The sequence below is a fragment of the Gobius niger genome (assembly GCF_951799975.1).
Source record: "Gobius niger genome assembly, chromosome: 12".
In the NCBI taxonomy this organism is placed as follows: domain Eukaryota; kingdom Metazoa; phylum Chordata; class Actinopteri; order Gobiiformes; family Gobiidae; genus Gobius; species Gobius niger.
The window spans coordinates 446,499-466,987 of record NC_136863.1 but is presented as its reverse complement, the minus strand read 5'-3'; the positions used below and the strand labels follow the sequence as shown (position 1 = coordinate 466,987).

The 20,489-nt window shown below is 44.9% G+C and overlaps 1 protein-coding gene across 1 annotated transcript in view; it reads right to left on the bottom strand.

The window, feature by feature from the left end:
* Positions 1-9,651, bottom strand: part of LOC306971960 (uncharacterized protein) — a gene marked incomplete at its 3' end in the record, with an annotated part of 64,683 nt that extends 55,032 nt beyond the window's left edge. The window contains exons 1-4 of the mRNA XM_079568403.1: positions 7,681-9,651; positions 3,489-3,665; positions 1,821-1,997; positions 1,590-1,757 (exon numbers count right to left, since the gene is read on the bottom strand). Coding sequence (XP_079424529.1) covers positions 1,590-1,757; positions 1,821-1,997; positions 3,489-3,665; positions 7,681-9,578 — 2,420 coding nt within the window. The 5' untranslated portion in view covers positions 9,579-9,651. The remainder of the gene's footprint in view (positions 1-1,589; positions 1,758-1,820; positions 1,998-3,488; positions 3,666-7,680) is intronic.
* Between the last annotated feature and the right edge of the window lie 10,838 nt (positions 9,652-20,489).

Genomic DNA, 20,489 nt, shown 5'->3' with positions numbered 1-20,489 from the left:
CTGTGAGGCCTGTAGGGGGCGCTGTGAGGCCTGTAGTCTCACCTGAGTGTCTGCAGGGGGCGCTGTGAGGCCTGTAGTCTCACCTGAGTGTCTGCAGGGGGCGCTGTGAGGCCTGTAGACTCACCTGAGCGTCTATAGGGGGCGCTGTGAGGCCTGTAGACTCACCTGAGCGTCTGTAGGGGGCGCTGTGAGGCCTGTAGTCTCACCTGAGCGTCTGTAGGGGGCGCTGTGAGGCCTGTAGTCTCACCTGAGTGTCTGCAGGGGGCGCTGTGAGGCCTGTAGACTCACCTGAGCGTCTATAGGGGGCGCTGTGAGGCCTGTAGGGGGCGCTGTGAGGCCTGTAGGGGGCGCTGTGAGGCCTGTAGTCTCACCTGAGTGTCTGCAGGGGGCGCTGTGAGGCCTGTAGACTCACCTGAGCGTCTGTAGGGGGCGCTGTGAGGCCTGTAGGGGGCGCTGTGAGGCCTGTAGGGGGCGCTGTGAGGCCTGTAGACTCACCTGAGCGTCTGTAGGGGGCGCTGTGAGGCCTGTAGACTCACATGAGTGTCTGCAGGGGGCGCTGTGAGGCCTGTAGGGGGCGCTGTGAGGCCTGTAGACTCACCTGAGCGTCTGTAGGGGGCGCTGTGAGGCCTGTAGACTCACCTGAGCGTCTGTAGGGGGCGCTGTGAGGCCTGTAGACTCACATGAGTGTCTGCAGGGGGCGCTGTGAGGCCTGTAGTCTCACCTGAGTGTCTGCAGGGGGCGCTGTGAGGCCTGTAGTCTCACCTGAGTGTCTGCAGGGGGCGCTGTGAGGCCTGTAGACTCACCTGAGTGTCTGCAGGGGGCGCTGTGAGGCCTGTAGACTCACATGAGTGTCTGTAGGGGGCGCTGTGAGGCCTGTAGGGGGCGCTGTGAGGCCTGTAGGGGGCGCTGTGAGGCCTGTAGGGGGCGCTGTGAGGCCTGTAGACTCACCTGAGTGTCTGTAGGGGGCGCTGTGAGGTCTGTAGACTCACCTGAGCGTCTGCAGGGGGCGCTGTGAGGCCTGTAGGGGGCGCTGTGAGGCCTGTAGGGGGCGCTGTGAGGCCTGTAGGGGGCGCTGTGAGGCCTGTAGACTCACCTGAGTGTCTGCAGGGGGCGCTGTGAGGCCTGTAGGGGGCGCTGTGAGGCCTGTAGGGGGCGCTGTGAGGCCTGTAGGGGGCGCTGTGAGGCCTGTAGGGGGCGCTGTGAGGCCTGTAGTCTCACCTGAGTGTCTGCAGGGGGCGCTGTGAGGCCTGTAGACTCACCTGAGCGTCTGCAGGGGGCGCTGTGAGGCCTGTAGACTCACCTGAGCGTCTGTAGGGGGCGCTGTGAGGCCTGTAGACTCACCTGAGCGTCTGTAGGGGGCGCTGTGAGGCCTGTAGTCTCACCTGATCGTCTGTAGGGGGCGCTGTGAGGCCTGTAGACTCACCTGAGCGTCTGCAGGGGGCGCTGTGAGGCCTGTAGGGGGCGCTGTGAGGCCTGCAGGGGGCGCTGTGAGGCCTGCAGAGGGCGCTGTGAGGCCTGTAGACTCACCTGAGTGTCTGTAGGGGGCGCTGTGAGGCCTGCAGGGGGCGCTGTGAGGCCTGTAGACTCACCTGAGTGTCTGTAGGGGGCGCTGTGAGGCCTGTAGAGCGCTCAGCTTCTCGGTGGAGGATCCTGGATTGTTGTATCTCAGGTCTAACTCTGTCAGATGGAAGGGGGCGGAGCTCAGAGCGGCGGCCAGAGAAGCCCCGCCCCTCTCGGAGACCATGCATCCAGACAGCCTGAAGACAAGTCAAGAGTGAAATAATGTGACGGAGACAGAGTGCATGATGGGAGCGCGTCACCTGAGAGTGTCCAGCCTGCAGGGGGCGCTCTTCAGTCCCTCACACAGCAGCTCCACCCCTGAGTCCTGGAGGTCATTGTTACTGAGGTCCAGGAGAGTCAGACTGGAGGAGCCGAGGACTGAGGACAGAGGACCACCAGGACCACAGCAGAGAGAGGTCAGACCACAGAGGGTCAGGCTGAGGACAGAGGAGACAGAGGAGACGTCACTGAGGACAGAGGAGACGTCACTGAGGACAGAGGAGACGTCACTGAGGACAGAGGAGACAGAGGAGACGTCACTGAGGAGAGAGGAGACGTCACTGAGGACAGAGGAGACGTCACTGAGGACAGAGGAGACAGAGGAGACGTCACTGAGGAGAGAGGAGACGTCACTGAGGACAGAGGAGACAGAGGAGACGTCACTGAGGACAGAGGAGACGTCACTGAGGAGAGAGGAGACAGAGGAGACGTCACTGAGGACAGAGGAGACAGAGGAGACGTCACTGAGGACAGAGGAGACGTCACTGAGGACAGAGGAGACAGAGGAGACGTCACTGAGGACAGAGGAGACGTCACTGAGGACAGAGGAGACGTCACTGAGGACAGAGGAGACGTCACTGAGGACAGAGGAGACAGAGGAGACGTCACTGACCCTCTCTGACCACACAGACACCCCCCCCCCCCCCCTCGTGGGGGGGGGGGGGGGGTGGGGACGTCTGTGATGGAGGTCAGTTGTTCTTTGATCCTCTGGTCATTTGTGGGCGTTGCCTAAGACGCCTTCTGAGTGAAGCCACACCCACTTAGTGACTTAGTCCAAGGCCGTGGGAACCGAGGGTGCCGAGGGCGCTGCAGCACCCCCTGGTGGATGGTTTGTGAACTGCAGGCAATATTAACCCCTTAAAGGAATAGGCCAGCGTTTTTACATACTGAGACATGTTCTTACCTAACCGTAGTGGAGTTAATATATCCCCGTCTGGTCTTTGTCCGTGCGCTCACACATACGCAGCCTCTCCCACATGTCACATAGCTCCAAAAAAGCTCACGATAGAAGCTACCAAGCTCTTCCACGTGTTCCCTATTTAAATAAAGTTACGTGAAGTATTTTCATGCGAAGTATATTTACACAGAAATGATTCGAGGAGCACAACGTCCGCGCAGTAACTCCTAAAGGTTATTGACGGAAGTGAGCGGGGGAAGTCTTTATGAGTTCTTTAGGAAGTCTTTCTACTTGTGCTCCTTGTATCATTTCTGTGTAAATATACTTGGCATGAAAACACTTCACGTAACTTTATTTAAATAGGGAACACATGGAAGAGCTTGGTAGCTTCTATCGTGAGCTTTTTCGGAGCTATGTGACATGTGGGAGAGGCTGCGTATGTGTGAGCGCACGGACAAAGACCAGACGGGGATATATTAACTCGACTAAGGTTAGGTAAGAACATATCTCAGTATGTAAAAACGGTGGCCTGTTCCTTTAACTCCCACCTGAACCGAGCACATTTTCTCCAGCTTTACCCCAATCCAAAAGCTTCTGGAAAAAATGTGTGAAAATAGCAACAAAACTGAGGACGGAAATGTGACAAAAAAGTGAGAAAACTTTGACGAAAAATGAGACGACTGCCCAATAAAAAAAGTGAGGAAAAAAAAGGAGGAGCTCAGGAGCAGGTGGGAAAGTGTTACCGACTCACCTGAGCGTGTCCAGCCTGCAGGGGGCGCTCTTCAGTCCCTCACACAGCAGCTCCACTCCGGAGTCCTGGAGGTCATTGTTACTGAGGTCCAGGAGAGTCAGACTGGAGGAGCCGAGCACTGAGGCCAGAGGACCACCAGGACCACAGCTGTCAGAGGTCAGACCACAGCCGGACAGACTGAGGACAGAGGAGACGTCACTGAGGACAGAGGAGACGTCACTGAGGACAGAGGAGACGTCACTGAGGACAGAGGAGACGTCACTGAGGACAGAGGAGACGTCACTGAGGACAGAGGATTACTGATTGGCAGATGGACTTTTCTGTTTTCCAATGGTTCGCTTCATAAGTGCTTCATATGTAAATGGTTCCTCAGGGCTCTGTTCTGGGGCCGGCTTTGTTTCTGTTGACGCCTCTCCATTGATTCGTGGTTTTGAAAATGTGTCTTATTTTCAGTTATTGCTCCTTCAGTGACTCAGAGTCTCACGTTTCATCTGTGTTTGTGAATCTTACATCAACAACTGGTTCTTACCTTCAGGTAAATGTGAACAAAGCAGAAGCTCTGGTCATTGCTGCTGATAAGAAACCCCCCTGAAGAGCCCCTGAAGACCCCCTGAAGACCCCCTGAAGACCCCCCTGAAGACCCCCCTGAAGAGCCCCCTGAAGAGCCCCCTGAAGACCCCCTGAAGACCCCCCTGAAGAGCCCCTGGTGCTCTGGGCTTTGATCCATGTCTTTGAGGGTCACTCTCGTCAGCTGAACAAAAACTGCTTTATCACATTTGATGAGAAGTATCTCCAAAGTGAGGAAAATGTTGTCAAAATCAGATCTTAAATGGATCATCCACGCGCTCGACTCGTACTCATTATTGTAATTCTGTTTTCACTGGTGTGAATCTTCAGATTGTCCGTCCTTCACGTCTCCATCGGCTTTCAGATGTTAGTCCTGACTGTCCGGGCGTGTCAGGACCTCAGGGTTCAGGTCAGGGTCTCCTGAAGACCTCAGTTTAAAACCCGAGGAGACCTGGAGTCTCAGGCTGAGCCCCCAGTCCCTCCATGAGCGCCGCTCTGTGGACTCTTTTAAAAAGACTTTAAAGACTTCTTTCCTTTTGTTATTGATGTTATTTTATTCACCTCTGTCTGCACAGCACTGACTTTTATCTGTGGGAAGAGTTTTACAAATAAACTTTATTTACTTTCAATTTACGTTCACTATTTATCAAAAGAAATGAGTGAATGGTAGAAAATAGAAGAGAATCACTGATGCATCATTTTCAGGGACACGTTTGCCATGAGCTCATTTTAAAAACTGCATTTACAACAGTTATATTTACTGTGCTGAAATTAATACAAATATTAAAGCCGCGCGGCGATAAAGGCCCTCGCCCCTGGCGCACTCCCCCCTTGCGACCACCCCGCTCGCTCTCATGCCTTACGACCACCTCCGCTCGCTCTCATGCCTTACGACCACCTCTGTTTGCTTTGGTCCCTTGCGACCACTCCTCATCACACGAGGTCCTTGCGAGCCCCCCTGACCACTCTAGGCCCTTGTGAGCCCCATGATCGAACTCGCTCATTTTGACCGCCCCGATCGCTCTCGTCCCTTTTAACCACAATGCTTGATCTTGTCCCTTGGGACCACACTCTCTCCCTCTTCCCCAAACATGTGCCTCACACCCAACCTGGGGTCACTGCTTGTTTGTTTGTTTGTTTGTTTGTTTGTTTGTTTGTTTGTTTGTTTGTTTGTTTGTTTGTTTGTTTGTTTGTTTGTTTGTTTGTTTGTTTGTTTGTTTGTCTATCTATCAGGACAGTGTACAATTACATAATACTCGAGAGCAAAGATGACCGTACCAGACTGTAGCTTCACAAGCTAATTTCATAACATAACTAGAACATTTTGCAATTGCTGTGCAATTGTGATTGATTGTGGAATCGTAGGCTACTAATGCAGAAATTGCAAAAATTGTGAAAAAAAATCATAATTGCATAATAGTGCTTTTATTGTGAAAATCTCCATTTAGTTGCATTATACTGCATTATATGCGAAAGTCCCTTTAAGTTGCATTACAGTGCATTATATGTGAAAGTCCCTTTAAGTTGCATTACAGTGCATTATATGCGAAAGTCCCTTTAAGTTGCATTACAGTGCAGACCTCTGGCTATATTCACGGAGGATGGGCGGGCAACTTACAAGCCACTTAAAAGACATTTAAAGGACTTTTTGGCGATAGCGTCTGCGTGTGCACACCACTAGGTCCAGGTGGGGAATGTGCACGCGCGCCGGATTGGGTCCGTTCCAATCCGGCCAAGTCTGTGAAAGATATGAGGCTTTGAAATTTGCTGAAAATGGCCTCTCAGTTGCGGCCTGGTCAGGACCACGCCCAATAATAAAAAAAAAATTGAAATAATGATAATGATTTTGAAAGCCACATGGGTTTGGGACATGTTGGCCAAAATTGGAGGCTTTCCATCGAAAACTCTGGGATCAGGGGCCAGAAGTTCAAGAGGTACGATTTTGAAGGTTTGAGGTTCGGGCCAAGATGGCCGACTTCCTGTAGCATTTAGGGCGGGGTCATAATATCATTTTTGACATGTCCTGACGTGGTCTATGTCCTTGGCCAATGTCACTTTTGTACCATGATTTTTTTTGCGACCGCTCCTCCATTGGGTCAATGTAAACTGCCTGTTTGAGGGGGCGCCACAGAGCCAACTTTTATTATTCTCTCTCGCGAACCCCACCCAAAATTAGAGCTTGCGGAGCACTACGTTTTGACCCCTGTTGCTTGCATATCGGTTCACGTTTGCTACGTGAATTCTTGCGTTTTCGTCCCCCGTTAACGGTTTTAATGAGTCCCTCGTTGCTCGGCCTAATAAAACAATTACAGTCGTCATTTGAACAGTTAACCCGACTTTAAAACAAACACACTGAATAAAAAACATGAAAACTCCATCGAGTGAGATTAAGACAAAAGGAATGATTCCTCTTTGTTTCCTGGTTCAAAGCTGAATCTGGAAAAATCCTGTTGTGAAAGTTGAGTCTGAGCCTGTAGAGTGTGTGGGAGCTGCACCGCCGTGGCTGTTCTGAGACTCACCTGAGAGTGTCCAGCCTGCAGGGGGCGCTCTTCAGTCCCTCACACAGAAGCTCCACTCCTGAGTCCTGGAGGGGGTTAAAGCTGAGGTCCAGGAGAATCAGACTGGAGGAGCTGAGGACTGAGGCCAGAGAACCACCAGGACCACAGCAGTCAGAGGTCAGACCACAACCGGACAGACTGAGGACAGAGGAGACAGAGGAGACGTCACTGAGGACAGAGGAGACGTCACTGAGGACAGAGGAGACGTCACTGAGGACAGAGGAGACGTCACTGAGGACAGAGGAGACGTCACTGAGGACAGAGGAGACGTCACTGAGGACAGAGGAGACGTCACTGAGGACAGAGGAGACGTCACTGAGGACAGAGGAGACGTCACTGAGGACAGAGGAGACGTCACTGAGGACAGAGGAGACATCACTGAGGCCAGAGGACCATCAGGACCACAGCTGAGAGAGGTCAGACCACAGCCGGACAGACTGAGGACAGAGGAGAAAGAGGAGACGTCACTGAGGACAGAGGAGACGTCACTGAGGACAGAGGAGACGTCACTGAGGACAGAGGAGACGTCACTGAGGACAGAGGAGACATCACTGAGGCCAGAGAACCACCAGGACCACAGCTGAGAGAGGTCAGACCACAGCCGGACAGACTGAGGACAGAAGAGACATCACTGAGGCCAGAGAACCACCAGGACCACAGCTGTCCGAGGTCAGACCACAGCCGGACAGACTGAGGACAGAAGAGACATCACTGAGGACAGAGGAGACGTCACTGAGGACAGAGGACCATCAGGACCACAGCTGAGAGAGGTCAGACCACAGCCGGACAGACTGAGGACAGAGGAGACAAAGGAGACATCACTGAGGACAGAGGAGACGTCACTGAGGACAGAAGAGACGTCACTGAGGACAGAGGAGACAGAGGAGACAGAGGAGACAGAGGAGACGTCACTGAGGACAGAAGAGACGTCACTGAGGACAGAGGACCATCAGGACCACAGCTGAGAGAGGTCAGACCACAGCCGGACAGACTGAGGAGAGAAGAGACAGTCAGACAGGAGAAGGAGACACAGGAGACAGAGAGACAGTGACAGGAGTTAAACTCACGTGACTCTGGTGGAGGCCTGCACCACCGGCAGCAGAGCCAGGAGAGCGTACTCTGAGGCCTGGTATTTCCTGAGGTCAAAGTTCTCCAGGTCTGATTCCGAGGACAGCAGGAGGAAGGACAGGGCGGACCAGTCAGCAGGAGACATGGTCCTGTCAGAGAGACCTCCTCCTCTCATGACCTTCTGGACCTGCTCCAGCAGACTGCGGTCGTTCAGCTCGCTCAGACCGTGCAGCAGGTTCAGCCTCCGCTCTGCAGACACGCCCTCCTCATCCAGCATCTCTCTCATGTACTTCACTGTCCTCTGATTGGTCTGGTCACTTCCTGTTTCCGTCAGCAGACCGTCCAGCAGCTGCTGATTGGTCGGCAGAGACAGCCCCAGGAGGAAGCGCAGGAACAGGTCCAGGTGTCCGTTTGGACTGTGCGATGCCTGGTCCACAGCAGAGCGGTAGAAGGTCTCCTCTGGGGTCAGATCAGGGTCCACAGCAGAGCGGTAGAAGGTCTCCTCTGGGGTTAGATCAGGGTCCACAGCAGAGCGGTAGAAGGTCTCCTCCGGGGTTAGATCAGGGTCCACAGCAGAGCGGTAGAAGGTCTCCTCTGGGGTCAGATCAGGGTCCACAGCAGAGCGGTAGAAGGTCTCCTCTGGGGTTAGATCAGGGTCATCTGCATCTAACTTAGGTCTCTTCAGACTCTGTAAAGTCTCCTCTGAGGAGGAGTCTGAGTCAGAGTCATCTGTATCTAACTCAGGTGTCTTCAGACCCGGTAAGGCCTCCTCTGGGGTTGGGTGTGGACTCTCTGAGGAGTGTGGTGGTGACAGCAGGTTCTCTCCCGAGCTGTAGAAGGTCTGATGGACGTGAAGCGCAGCCAGGAACTCCTGCACGCTCAGATGGATGAAGCAGTAGACCGCGGTCTCTCCTTGGCCTGGCTCCTCTCTGAACACCTGTGTGAAGACTCCGGACTGTTCGATCTTCTCAGAGTCCAGCCCACACTCGCTCAGGTCACTCTCGTAGAAGATCAGCTTTCCGTTCATCAGCTTCTCAAAGGCCAGTTTTCCCAGAGCCTTCACCATCTCCCTGGTCTCCTGAGTCCAGGGATTCACCTTCTCTCGTCGGCCTTTGTACTTGTTGTTCTGGACTTTGGCTTGGACCACCAGGAAGTGGACGTACATCTCTGTGAGGGTTGTTGGAAGATCTCCAGTGTTTGTGTTCATCAGATGGAGCAGAACATCAGAGATGATCCAGCAGATGACCGGGAGGTGGCACATGATGAAGAGGCTCCGTGACGTCCTGATGTGGGAGATGACTTTGGAGGCCTCGTCTGTGAACCTCTTCCTGAAGTACAGCTCCTTCTGTGGGTCGCTGAAGCCTCGCACCTCCGTCACCATGGAGACGCACTCCGCCGGGATCTGATTGGCCGCCGCGGGGCGTGTGGTGATCCAGAGGCGAGCGGAGGGAAGCAGGTTCCCCCTGATGAGGTTCACCAGCAGCTCCTCCACTGAGGCGCTCTCTGTGGGCTCCGTCAGGCCTCGGGTGCTCCTGAAGTCCAGAGGAGTCCAGTACTCGTCCAGACCGTCCAGGATGAGGAGCAGCTGGAGCCCGTTGAAGCTGAAGAGATCTTCGGTTTCGCTGAAGCAGTCGTACAGCAGCTCCACCAGGCTGAACGTCAAGCCTCTGAGCTCATGGAGCTCTCTGAAGGTGAGGTGCAGCAGCAGCTCCACGTCCTGGTGGGCTTCACCTTCAGCCCAGTCCAGGCTGAACTTCTGAGTCAGCACCGTCTTCCCCACGCCGGCCACGCCCTTCGTCAGCACCACTCTGGGCTCTCCTCTCTGCTCAGTGCCTTTGAAGATGTCCTGACAGGGGACGGTCTTCTCCTGGCCTGACCTCCTGGAGTCTCGGAGCATCTTCCTGACCTCGTGCTCCTCATTGACCCGCCCGGAGTCTCCCTCAGTGATGAAGAGCTCAGTGTAGCCGTCACTGAACTCCATCTGGTTCCTGCTCAGTCCCTCAGACAGATTCTGGAACCTCTTCATCAGCTTCGACTTCATGTTGTTCTTACACATGTTCAGGGTTTCTGAGGAACACACACAGTTACTCATGTTCAGGGTTTCTGAGGAACACACACAGTTACTCATGTTCAGGGTTTCTGAGGAACACACACAGTTACTCATGTTCAGGGTTTCTGAGGAACACACACAAAAAACAGACAAAAATCCAGCAAAAAAAAAGACAAAAATCCAGCAAAAAAAAGACAAAAATCCAGCAAAAAAGTGACAAAAATCCAGCAAAAAAGTGACAAAAATCCAGCAAAAAAAGGACAAAAATCCAGCAAAAAAAAGACAAAAATCCAGCAAAAAAAAGACAAAAATCCAGCAAAAAAAAGACAAAAATCCAGCAAAAAAGTGACAAAAATCCAGCAAAAAAAAGACAAAAATCCAGCAAAAAAGTGACAAAAATCCAGCAAAAAAGTGACAAAAATCCAGCAAAAAAAAGACAAAAATCCAGCAAAAAAAAGACAAAAATCCAGCAAAAAAAGACAAAATCCACACACAGTTACTCATGTTCAGGGTTTCTGAGGAACACACACAGTTACACATGTTCAGGGTTTCTGAGGAACACACACAGTTACTCATGTTCAGGGTTTCTGAGGACACACACAGTTACTCATGTTCAGGGTTTCTGAGGAACACACACAGTTACTCATGTTCAGGGTTTCTGGGGAACACACAGTTACTCATGTTCAGGGTTTCTGGGGAACACACACAGTTACATATGTTCAGGGTTTCTGAGGAACACACACAAAAAAAGACAAATCCAGCAAAAAAAGACAAAAATCCAGCAAAAAAAGACAAAAATCCAGCAAAAAAAGTGACAAAAATCCAGCAAAAAAAATACAAAAATCCAGCAAAAAAGTGACAAAAATCCAGCAAAAAATGACAAAAATCCAGCAAAAAAATAAATAAAAATCCAGCAAAAAATGACAAAAATCCAGCAAAAAAAGACAAAAATCCAGCAAAAAATGACAAAAATCCAGCAAAAAAAGACAAAAATCCAGCAAAAAAGTGACAAAAATCCAGCAAAAAAGTAATTAAAAAAAATGGCGAAAACACATAAGGGAAATAAAAAGTGACGACCATTGCAAAGAGGAGAGAATGCACTTTGTCATGTTCAGGGTTTCTGAGGAACACACACAGTTACACATGTTCAGGGTTTCTGAGGAACACACACAGTTACACATGTTCAGGGTTTCTGAGGAACACACACAGTTACTCATGTTCAGGGTTTCTGAGGAACACACACAGTTACTCATGTTCAGGGTTTCTGAGGAACACACACAGTTACACATGTTCAGGGTTTCTGAGGACACACACAGTTACACATGTTCAGGGTTTCTGAGGAACACACACAGTTACTCATGTTCAGGGTTTGTGAGGAACACACACAGTTACACATGTTCAGGGTTTCTGAGGAACACACACAGATACACATGTTCAGGGTTTGTGAGGAACACACACAGTTACTCATGTTCAGGGTTTCTGAGGAACACACACAGTTACTCATGTTCAGGGTTTCTGAGGAACACACACAGTTACTCATGTTCAGGGTTTCTGAGGAACACACACAGTTACACATGTTCAGGGTTTCTGAGGAACACACACAGTTACTCATGTTCAGGGTTTCTGAGGAACACACACAGTTACACATGTTCAGGGTTTCTGAGGAACACACACAAAAAAAGACAAAAATCCAGCAAAAAAAGTGACAAAAATCCAGCAAAAAAGACAAAAATCCAGCAAAAAAAAAAAAATCCAGCAAAAAAGACAAAAATCCAGCAAAAAAGACAAAAATCCAGCAAAAAAAAAAAAATCCAGCAAAAAAGTGACAAAAATCCGGCAAAAAAAGAAAAATAATCCAGCAAAAAAAAGACAAAAATCCAGAAAAAAATGACAAACATCCAGCAAAAAAAAGACAAAAATCCACCAAAAAAAGAAAAAAAATGCAGCAAAAAAAGACAAAAATCCAGAAAAAAATGACAAAAATCCACCAAAAAAAGAAAAAAAATGCAGCAAAAAAAGACAAAAATCCAGCAAAAAAAGTGACAAAAATCCAGCAAAAAAAGTGACAAAAATCCAGCAAAAAAAGTGACAAAAATCCGGCAAAAAAAGAAAAATAATCCAGCAAAAAAAAGACAAAAATCCAAAAAAAAAAGACAAAAATCCAGAAAAAAAGTAATTAAAAAAATGGCGAAAATACATAAGGGAAATAAAAAGTGACGACCATTGCAAAGAGGAGAGAATGCACTTTGTCATGTTCAGGGTTTGTGAGGAACACACACAGTTACTCATGTTCAGGGTTTCTGAGGAACACACACAGTTACACATGTTCAGGGTTTCTGAGGAACACACACAGTTACACATGTTCAGGGTTTCTGAGGAACACACACAGTTACTCATGTTCAGGGTTTCTGAGGAACACACACAGTTACTCATGTTCAGGGTTTCTGAGGAACACACAGTTACTCATGTTCAGGGTTTCTGAGGAACACACAAAAAAAAGACAAAAATCCAGCAAAAAAAAGACAAAAATCCAACAAAAAAAGACAAAAATCCAACAAAAAAAGACAAAAATCCAGCAAAAAAAGACAAAAATCCAGCAAAAAAAAGACAAAAATCCAGCAAAAAAAAAAAAAAATCCAGCAAAAAAAAGACAAAAATCCAGCAGAAAAAAGACAAAAATCCAGAAAAAAAAGACAAAAATCCAGCAAAAAAAGACAAAAATCCAGCAAAAAAAAGACAAAAATCCAGCAAAAAAAAGACAAAAATCCAGCAGAAAAAAGACAAAAATCCAGAAAAAAAAAGACAAAAATCCAACAAAAAAAAGACAAAAATCTAGCAAAAAAAAGACAAAAATCTGGCAAAAAAAAGACAAAAATCCGGCAAAAAAGTAATTCAAAAATGGCGAAAATACATAAGGGAAATAAAAAGTGACGACCATTGCAAAGAGGAGAGAATGCACTTTGTCATGTTCAGGGTTTCTGAGGAACACACACAGTTACTCATGTTCAGGGTTTCTGAGGACACACACAGTTACACATGTTCAGGGTTTCTGAGGACACACACAGTTACACATGTTCAGGGTTTCTGAGGAACACACACAGTTACACATGTTCAGGGTTTCTGAGGAACACACACAGTTACACATGTTCAGGGTTTCTGAGGAACACACACAGTTACACATGTTCAGGGTTTCTGAGGAACACACACAGTTACTCATGTTCAGGGTTTCTGAGGAACACACACAGTTACACATGTTCAGGGTTTCTGAGGAACACACACAGTTACTCATGTTCAGGGTTTCTGAGGAACACACACAGTTACTCATGTTCAGGGTTTCTGAGGAACACACACAGTTACTCATGTTCAGGGTTTCTGAGGAACACACACAGTTACACATGTTCAGGGTTTCTGAGGAACACACACAGTTACTCATGTTCAGGGTTTCTGAGGAACACACACAAAAAAAGACAAAAATCCAGCAAAAAAAAGACAAAAATCCAGCAAAAAAAGACAAAAATCCAACAAAAAAAGACAAAAATCCAACAAAAAAAGACAAAAATCCAGCAAAAAAAAGACAAAAATCCAGCAAAAAAAGACAAAAATCCAGCAAAAAAGTGACAAAAATCCAACAAAAAAAGACAAAAATCCAACAAAAAAAGACAAAAATCCAGCAAAAAAAGACAAAAATCCAGCAAAAAAAAGAAAAAAATCCAGCCAAAAAAGTGACAAAAATCCAGCCAAAAAAGTGACAAAAATCCAGCCAAAAAAGTGACAAAAATCCAGCAAAAAAAAAGACAAAAATCCAACAAAAAATGACAAAAATCCAGCAAAAAAAAGACAAAAATCCAGCAAAAAAAAAGACAAAAATCCAGCAAAAAAAGACAAAAATCCAACAAAAAATGACAAAAATCCAACAAAAAAAGACAAAAATCCAACAAAAAAAGACAAAAATCCAGCAAAAAAAGACAAAAATCCAGCAAAAAAAAGACAAAAATCCAGCAAAAAAAAAGACTAAAATCCAGCAAAAAAAGACAAAAATCCAGCAAAAAAGTGACAAAAATCCAACAAAAAAAGACAAAAATCCAACAAAAAAAGACAAAAATCCAGCAAAAAAAAGAAAAAAATCCAGCCAAAAAAGTGACAAAAATCCAGCAAAAAAAAGACAAAAATCCAACAAAAAATGACAAAAATCCAGCAAAAAAAAGACAAAAATCCAGCAAAAAAAAAGACAAAAATCCAACAAAAAATGACAAAAATCCAGCAAAAAAAAGACAAAAATCCAGCAAAAAAAAAGACAAAAATCCAGCAAAAAAATGACAAAAATCCAGCAAAAAAGTGACAAACAAAAAAAAAAAGACAAAAATCCATAAAAAAGTGACAAAAATCCAACAAAAAATAAGACAAAAATCCAGCAAAAAAGTAATTCAAAAATGGCGAAAATACATATGGGAAATAAAAAGTGACGACCATTGCAAAGAGGAGAGAATGCACTTTGTCATGTTCAGGGTTTCTGAGGAACACACACAGTTACACATGTTCAGGGTTTCTGAGGACACACACAGTTACACATGTTCAGGGTTTGTGAGGAACACACACAGTTACTCATGTTCAGGGTTTCTGAGGACACACACAGTTACTCATGTTCAGGGTTTGTGAGGAACACACACAGTTACTCATGTTCAGGGTTTCTGAGGAACACACACAGTTACTCATGTTCAGGGTTTCTGAGGAACACACACAGTTACACATGTTCAGGGTTTCTGAGGAACACACACAGTTACACATGTTCAGGGTTTCTGAGGAACACACACAGTTACACATGTTCAGGGTTTCTGAGGAACACACACAGTTACTCATGTTCAGGGTTTCTGAGGAACACACACAGTTACACATGTTCAGGGTTTCTGAGGAACACACACAGTTACTCATGTTCAGGGTTTCTGAGGAACACACACAGATACTCATGTTCAGGGTTTCTGAGGAACACACACAGTTACACATGTTCAGGGTTTCTGAGGAACACACACAGTTACACATGTTCAGGGTTTCTGAGGAACACACACAGTTACACATGTTCAGGGTTTCTGAGGAACACACACAGTTACTCATGTTCAGGGTTTCTGAGGAACACACACAGTTACTCATGTTCAGGGTTTCTGAGGAACACACACAGTTACTCATGTTCAGGGTTTCTGAGGAACACACACAGTTACACATGTTCAGGGTTTCTGAGGAACACACACAGTTACTCATGTTCAGGGTTTCTGAGGAACACACACAAAAAAAGACAAAAATCCAGCAAAAAAAAGACAAAAATCCAGCAAAAAAAGACAAAAATCCAACAAAAAAAGACAAAAATCCAACAAAAAAAGACAAAAATCCAGCAAAAAAAAGACAAAAATCCAGCAAAAAAAGACAAAAATCCAGCAAAAAAGTGACAAAAATCCAACAAAAAAAGACAAAAATCCAACAAAAAAAGACAAAAATCCAGCAAAAAAAGACAAAAATCCAGCAAAAAAAAGAAAAAAATCCAGCCAAAAAAGTGACAAAAATCCAGCCAAAAAAGTGACAAAAATCCAGCCAAAAAAGTGACAAAAATCCAGCAAAAAAAGACAAAAATCCAACAAAAAAAGACAAAAATCCAGCAAAAAAAGACAAAAATCCAGCAAAAAAAAGAAAAAAATCCAGCCAAAAAAGTGACAAAAATCCAGCAAAAAAAAAGACAAAAATCCAACAAAAAATGACAAAAATCCAGCAAAAAAAAGACAAAAATCCAGCAAAAAAAAAGACAAAAATCCAGCAAAAAAAGACAAAAATCCAACAAAAAAGTGACAAAAATCCAACAAAAAAAGACAAAAATCCAACAAAAAAAGACAAAAATCCAGCAAAAAAAGACAAAAATCCAGCAAAAAAAAGAAAAAAATCCAGCCAAAAAAGTGACAAAAATCCAGCCAAAAAAGTGACAAAAATCCAGCAAAAAAAAAGACAAAAATCCAACAAAAAATGACAAAAATCCAGCAAAAAAAAGACAAAAATCCAGCAAAAAAAAGACAAAAATCCAGCAAAAAAAGACAAAAATCCAACAAAAAATGACAAAAATCCAACAAAAAAAGACAAAAATCCAACAAAAAAAGACAAAAATCCAGCAAAAAAAGACAAAAATCCAGCAAAAAAAAGACAAAAATCCAGCAAAAAAAAAGACAAAAATCCAGCAAAAAAAGACAAAAATCCAACAAAAAAAGACAAAAATCCAGCAAAAAAGTGACAAAAATCCAACAAAAAAAGACAAAAATCCAACAAAAAAAGACAAAAATCCAGCAAAAAAAAGAAAAAAATCCAGCCAAAAAATGACAAAAATCCAGCAAAAAAAAGACAAAAATCCAGCAAAAAAAAAGACAAAAATCCAACAAAAAATGACAAAAATCCAGCAAAAAAAAGACAAAAATCCAGCAAAAAAAAAGACAAAAATCCAGCAAAAAAATGACAAAAATCCAGCAAAAAAGTGACAAACAAAAAAAAAAAGACAAAAATCCATAAAAAAGTGACAAAAATCCAACAAAAAAAAAGACAAAAATCCAGCAAAAAAGTAATTCAAAAATGGCGAAAATACATATGGGAAATAAAAAGTGACGACCATTGCAAAGAGGAGAGAATGCACTTTGTCATGTTCAGGGTTTCTGAGGACACACACAGTTACTCATGTTCAGGGTTTGTGAGGAACACACACAGTTACTCATGTTCAGGGTTTGTGAGGAACACACACAGTTACACATGTTCAGGGTTTCTGAGGAACACACACAGTTACTCATGTTCAGGGTTTGTGAGGAACACACACAGTTACACATGTTCAGGGTTTCTGAGGAACACACACAGTTACTCATGTTCAGGGTTTCTGAGGAACACACACAGTTACTCATGTTCAGGGTTTCTGAGGAACACACACAGTTACTCATGTTCAGGGTTTCTGAGGAACACACACAGTTACTCATGTTCAGGGTTTGTGAGGAACACACACAGTTACTCATGTTCAGAGTTTCTGAGGAACACACACAGTTACTCATGTTCAGGGTTTGTGAGGAACACACACAGTTACTCATGTTCAGGGTTTGTGAGGAACACACACAGTTACTCATGTTCAGGGTTTGTGAGGAACACACACAGTTACTCATGTTCAGAGTTTCTGAGGAACACACACAGTTACTCATGTTCAGGGTTTGTGAGGAACACACACAGTTACTCATGTTCAGGGTTTGTGAGGAACACACACAGTTACTCATGTTCAGGGTTTCTGAGGAACACACACAGTTACACATGTTCAGGGTTTCTGAGGAACAAACACAGTTACACATGTCAGACCCGAACCTTCTCCCACTTCTAACCCCTGACCCTAAAACCACATCGTGACTCTCAAATCAAGAGAAAATAAAAACTAATAACAGCTCATTCTTACCCTCGGGTTTATAGGGACATTTACTCAGCTCTTTGGCTTCGTTGTTTTTGCCCATGGTCCTCAGGACTTTCTTCAGGACTTGGAAGGCGTAGATCCCATACGTGTCCAGCATGACCTCCACCATCTCAGCCCTGGACTTTCTCTCTAGTTTACTTCTCCTGATGACCTGAAGCTTCCCCAACAGAGTCCGGTCCCTCAGGTGGAGCTTGAAGTCGCTCATTTCTTCAGTAACGAGATCCTTCAGAGCATGAGTGAGGGCCGTGACCACCGAGGGAGGGGCTGATGAGGCCATGGCTCCAGCTTCACCTACAGGAGAAAACATCTGTATATAAAAGACCACCGAGGGAGGGGCTGATGTGGCCATGTATTCCTCTGGCTCCAAACGGGCTGACGTTCGAAGCTCTTCCACAGACCAGGATATAAAATGTGTGATAATAAAAATACTAAACATCTAAAGTTTATCGACATGTGTGACTCTGAAGAGGTGATGGAGAATAATAAACATCTAAAGGTTCTTCTAACTGTGGGTGAGACAAAGGGCCAGGATGTGTCAGAACAATGGAGGAATAAATAATACTGTAACGTGATGTTATACTCACTACTGCCACTTCAGGCCACATGTGTAACTGCACCTTCTATATTAACCTCTTAGCTCCCGCCTGAACCGAGAGGATCTTTTTCCTCACGTCATCACATTGTTTTTCCATCATTTTTTTGTCTGATATTCAACTCATGTTTATCACTTTTTTGTCAAATTTTGGTCATTTTTTTTTCTTCAATTTTTTGCTATTTTTTTTTAAATTTTTGTCACATTTTCGCCAAATTTTTCGTCACTTTTTTGTTGTTTTTTTTGTCACATTTTACTTTTGTTGTCATTTTTTTCATAAATTTTTTGTCACATTTTTGTCATTTTTTTTGTCATTTTTTTTCTTCAATTTTTTGTCAAATCTTTATCACATTTTTGTCACATTTTGTCATTTTTTTGTAAATTTGTCATCACATTTTTGCCAAATTTTTCGTCACTTTTTTTTTGTTTTTTTTGCCACATTTTAATTTTTTGTCATTTTTTTCATACATTTTTAATGAATTTTTTGTCACATTTTTGTAAAAAAAAAAAATCATTTTCTTGTGACATTTTTGTGACATTTCCATCCTTGTTTTCGTCTCAGTTTTGTCGCCATTTTTACACCAGAAGCTTTTGGATTGGGGTAAAGCCAAACTGGAGAAAATGTGCTCGGTTCGGGCGGGAGTTAAGGGGTTAAAGCCTCTCCACGTAGAACTTTACCCAATAAATACAATTGAACACATTTATTTTCTGACAGATATTTGCACCATTGAAACCTCAGAACATTTATGAGGCTCACCCCCCCTCAGATGTGACTGTAGACTTTACTGGGAGGGGGGACGTCTCCAGCTCGTCTCCATGGAGATGTGACGAAAGGTCAGGTTCTCATCAAATCCATTCTTTTATTGCTCCTTACAGCATGTTCTGTGTTGAGCTGGTCATGAGGAGCACGTTTTGTTTTTCAGTGTAGTTCAGAATGTTACGCAGTGTACCTTTAAGCCCGGTGTGAGTGATTATTGGCTTGTTGCGCGGTGTGGCTATGCTAGTTCCTCTGACCTGAAGGTGTGAGCGCCAGGACTTCCTGTCTGTTTTCTTTTCCTGGAATAATAATCATATTTTCTAAAGATTACGTTGTGGGCGGTGAGTTCCCGGTAGATGATCATTTACTGTGTTCAAATCATGATGTAACGAGTTCAGAGGAGACGCCTGTGATCATGAAGGATTGAGAGTTTGTCTTGAAGCTAAAGGCTAACATGCTATGAAAATATATATAAAGGCACTATTTCAAGTTGTGTAAAGCATTAACCCCTTAACTCCCACCTGAACCGAGCACATTTTCTCGACGAAAACAATGATGGAAAAGTGGCAAAAATGTCACAAAAATGTCACAAGAAATTGACAAAAAATTGACAAAAAATGACAAAAATGTGATAAAAATGTGACAAAAAAATGGCAAAAATTTGATAAAAATGTGACAAAAAAATGGCAAAAATGTGACAAAAAATTGACAAAAAGTGGCAAAAATGTCACAAAAATGTCACAAGAAATTGACGAAAAATGACAAAAATGTGATAAAAATTTGACGAAAAAATGAAAAAAATAAAATAAAAAGTGACCAAAAAATGAAAAAAAAAATGTGATGACGTGAGGAAAAAAGATCCTCTCGGTTCAGGCGGGAGTTAAGAGGTTAAATTAGCTTCAAGACAAACTCCCTGATCCTCACAAACATAAACGTCTCGTCTATGGAAATATTTCTACCAGGAACTCACTGGTCTGAGCTCATCCTAATGGAAATGAACACGAACAGGAAGTACTAGCGCCCACAGCTTCAGCTCAGAGGAACTAGCGTAGCCACATTGTGCAACAAGCCTATAGAGGCCGTTATGGTGATCAGGTCTGGGCTCAGTCTATCTGTCTGGAGGAACGTGTAGGGGAGGAAATACTTCACATGTTTAAACTTTAATCTGATTTATGTTTGTTTATAAGTGAGTGAGGAATAATATGAGGAGAAAAAAACACATCTATGAAGTAACAAGTCCTAACCTGAGATCATCACATGTTACATCATCTTTCACCACCAAACCATCTGCTCTTCTGCTCTTTAACCATTGTGTGTGTTTTAGTGATAAACTACGACACAAACAATGATCACGATGAAGGTTTGACCACGTTTAGTTTTTGTGGTTGAAGGAAAGTTCATCTGTTCTCACTGACGGGTTTCTTCATCCCGTCTGGTCTTTGTGGAGGAGCTCGGTCACTTCTGACTTCACCCCGTTTGGAGCCATAGGAACACACTGGGAGAGGCACATGCTAACAACGTCTTTGGTCTTTTTGCGTGACTGAGCGCACACACAGGTACACAGGTACACATCAACTCGTCTAAGGTAAGAACACACTGGCCGGTCCTTTAACGGCTGCTTCCTGTTTACGACTGAGTATCATCAGATCCACAAAGTACATGAACAGTAAAGTACATGAACCGTAAAGTACATGACCAGTAAAGTACATGAACCGTAAAGTACATGACCAGTAAAGTACATGAACCGTAAAGTACTTCTACAGTAAAGTACTTTTTCAGTCACAGACCTGGACGTTTCCCTGAGGCTCGTGCCTGAAAGCTGCGTCTGGTCCGGGTTCTCCCCGTGCTGCAGCGGGACGTCCCCCCCAGGCTCAGGGAAACAGGAAGTGAGCCGTTACACGAGGCGTTCAAATGCAGCTCGTAAATTCAGACTTTCAAACATAA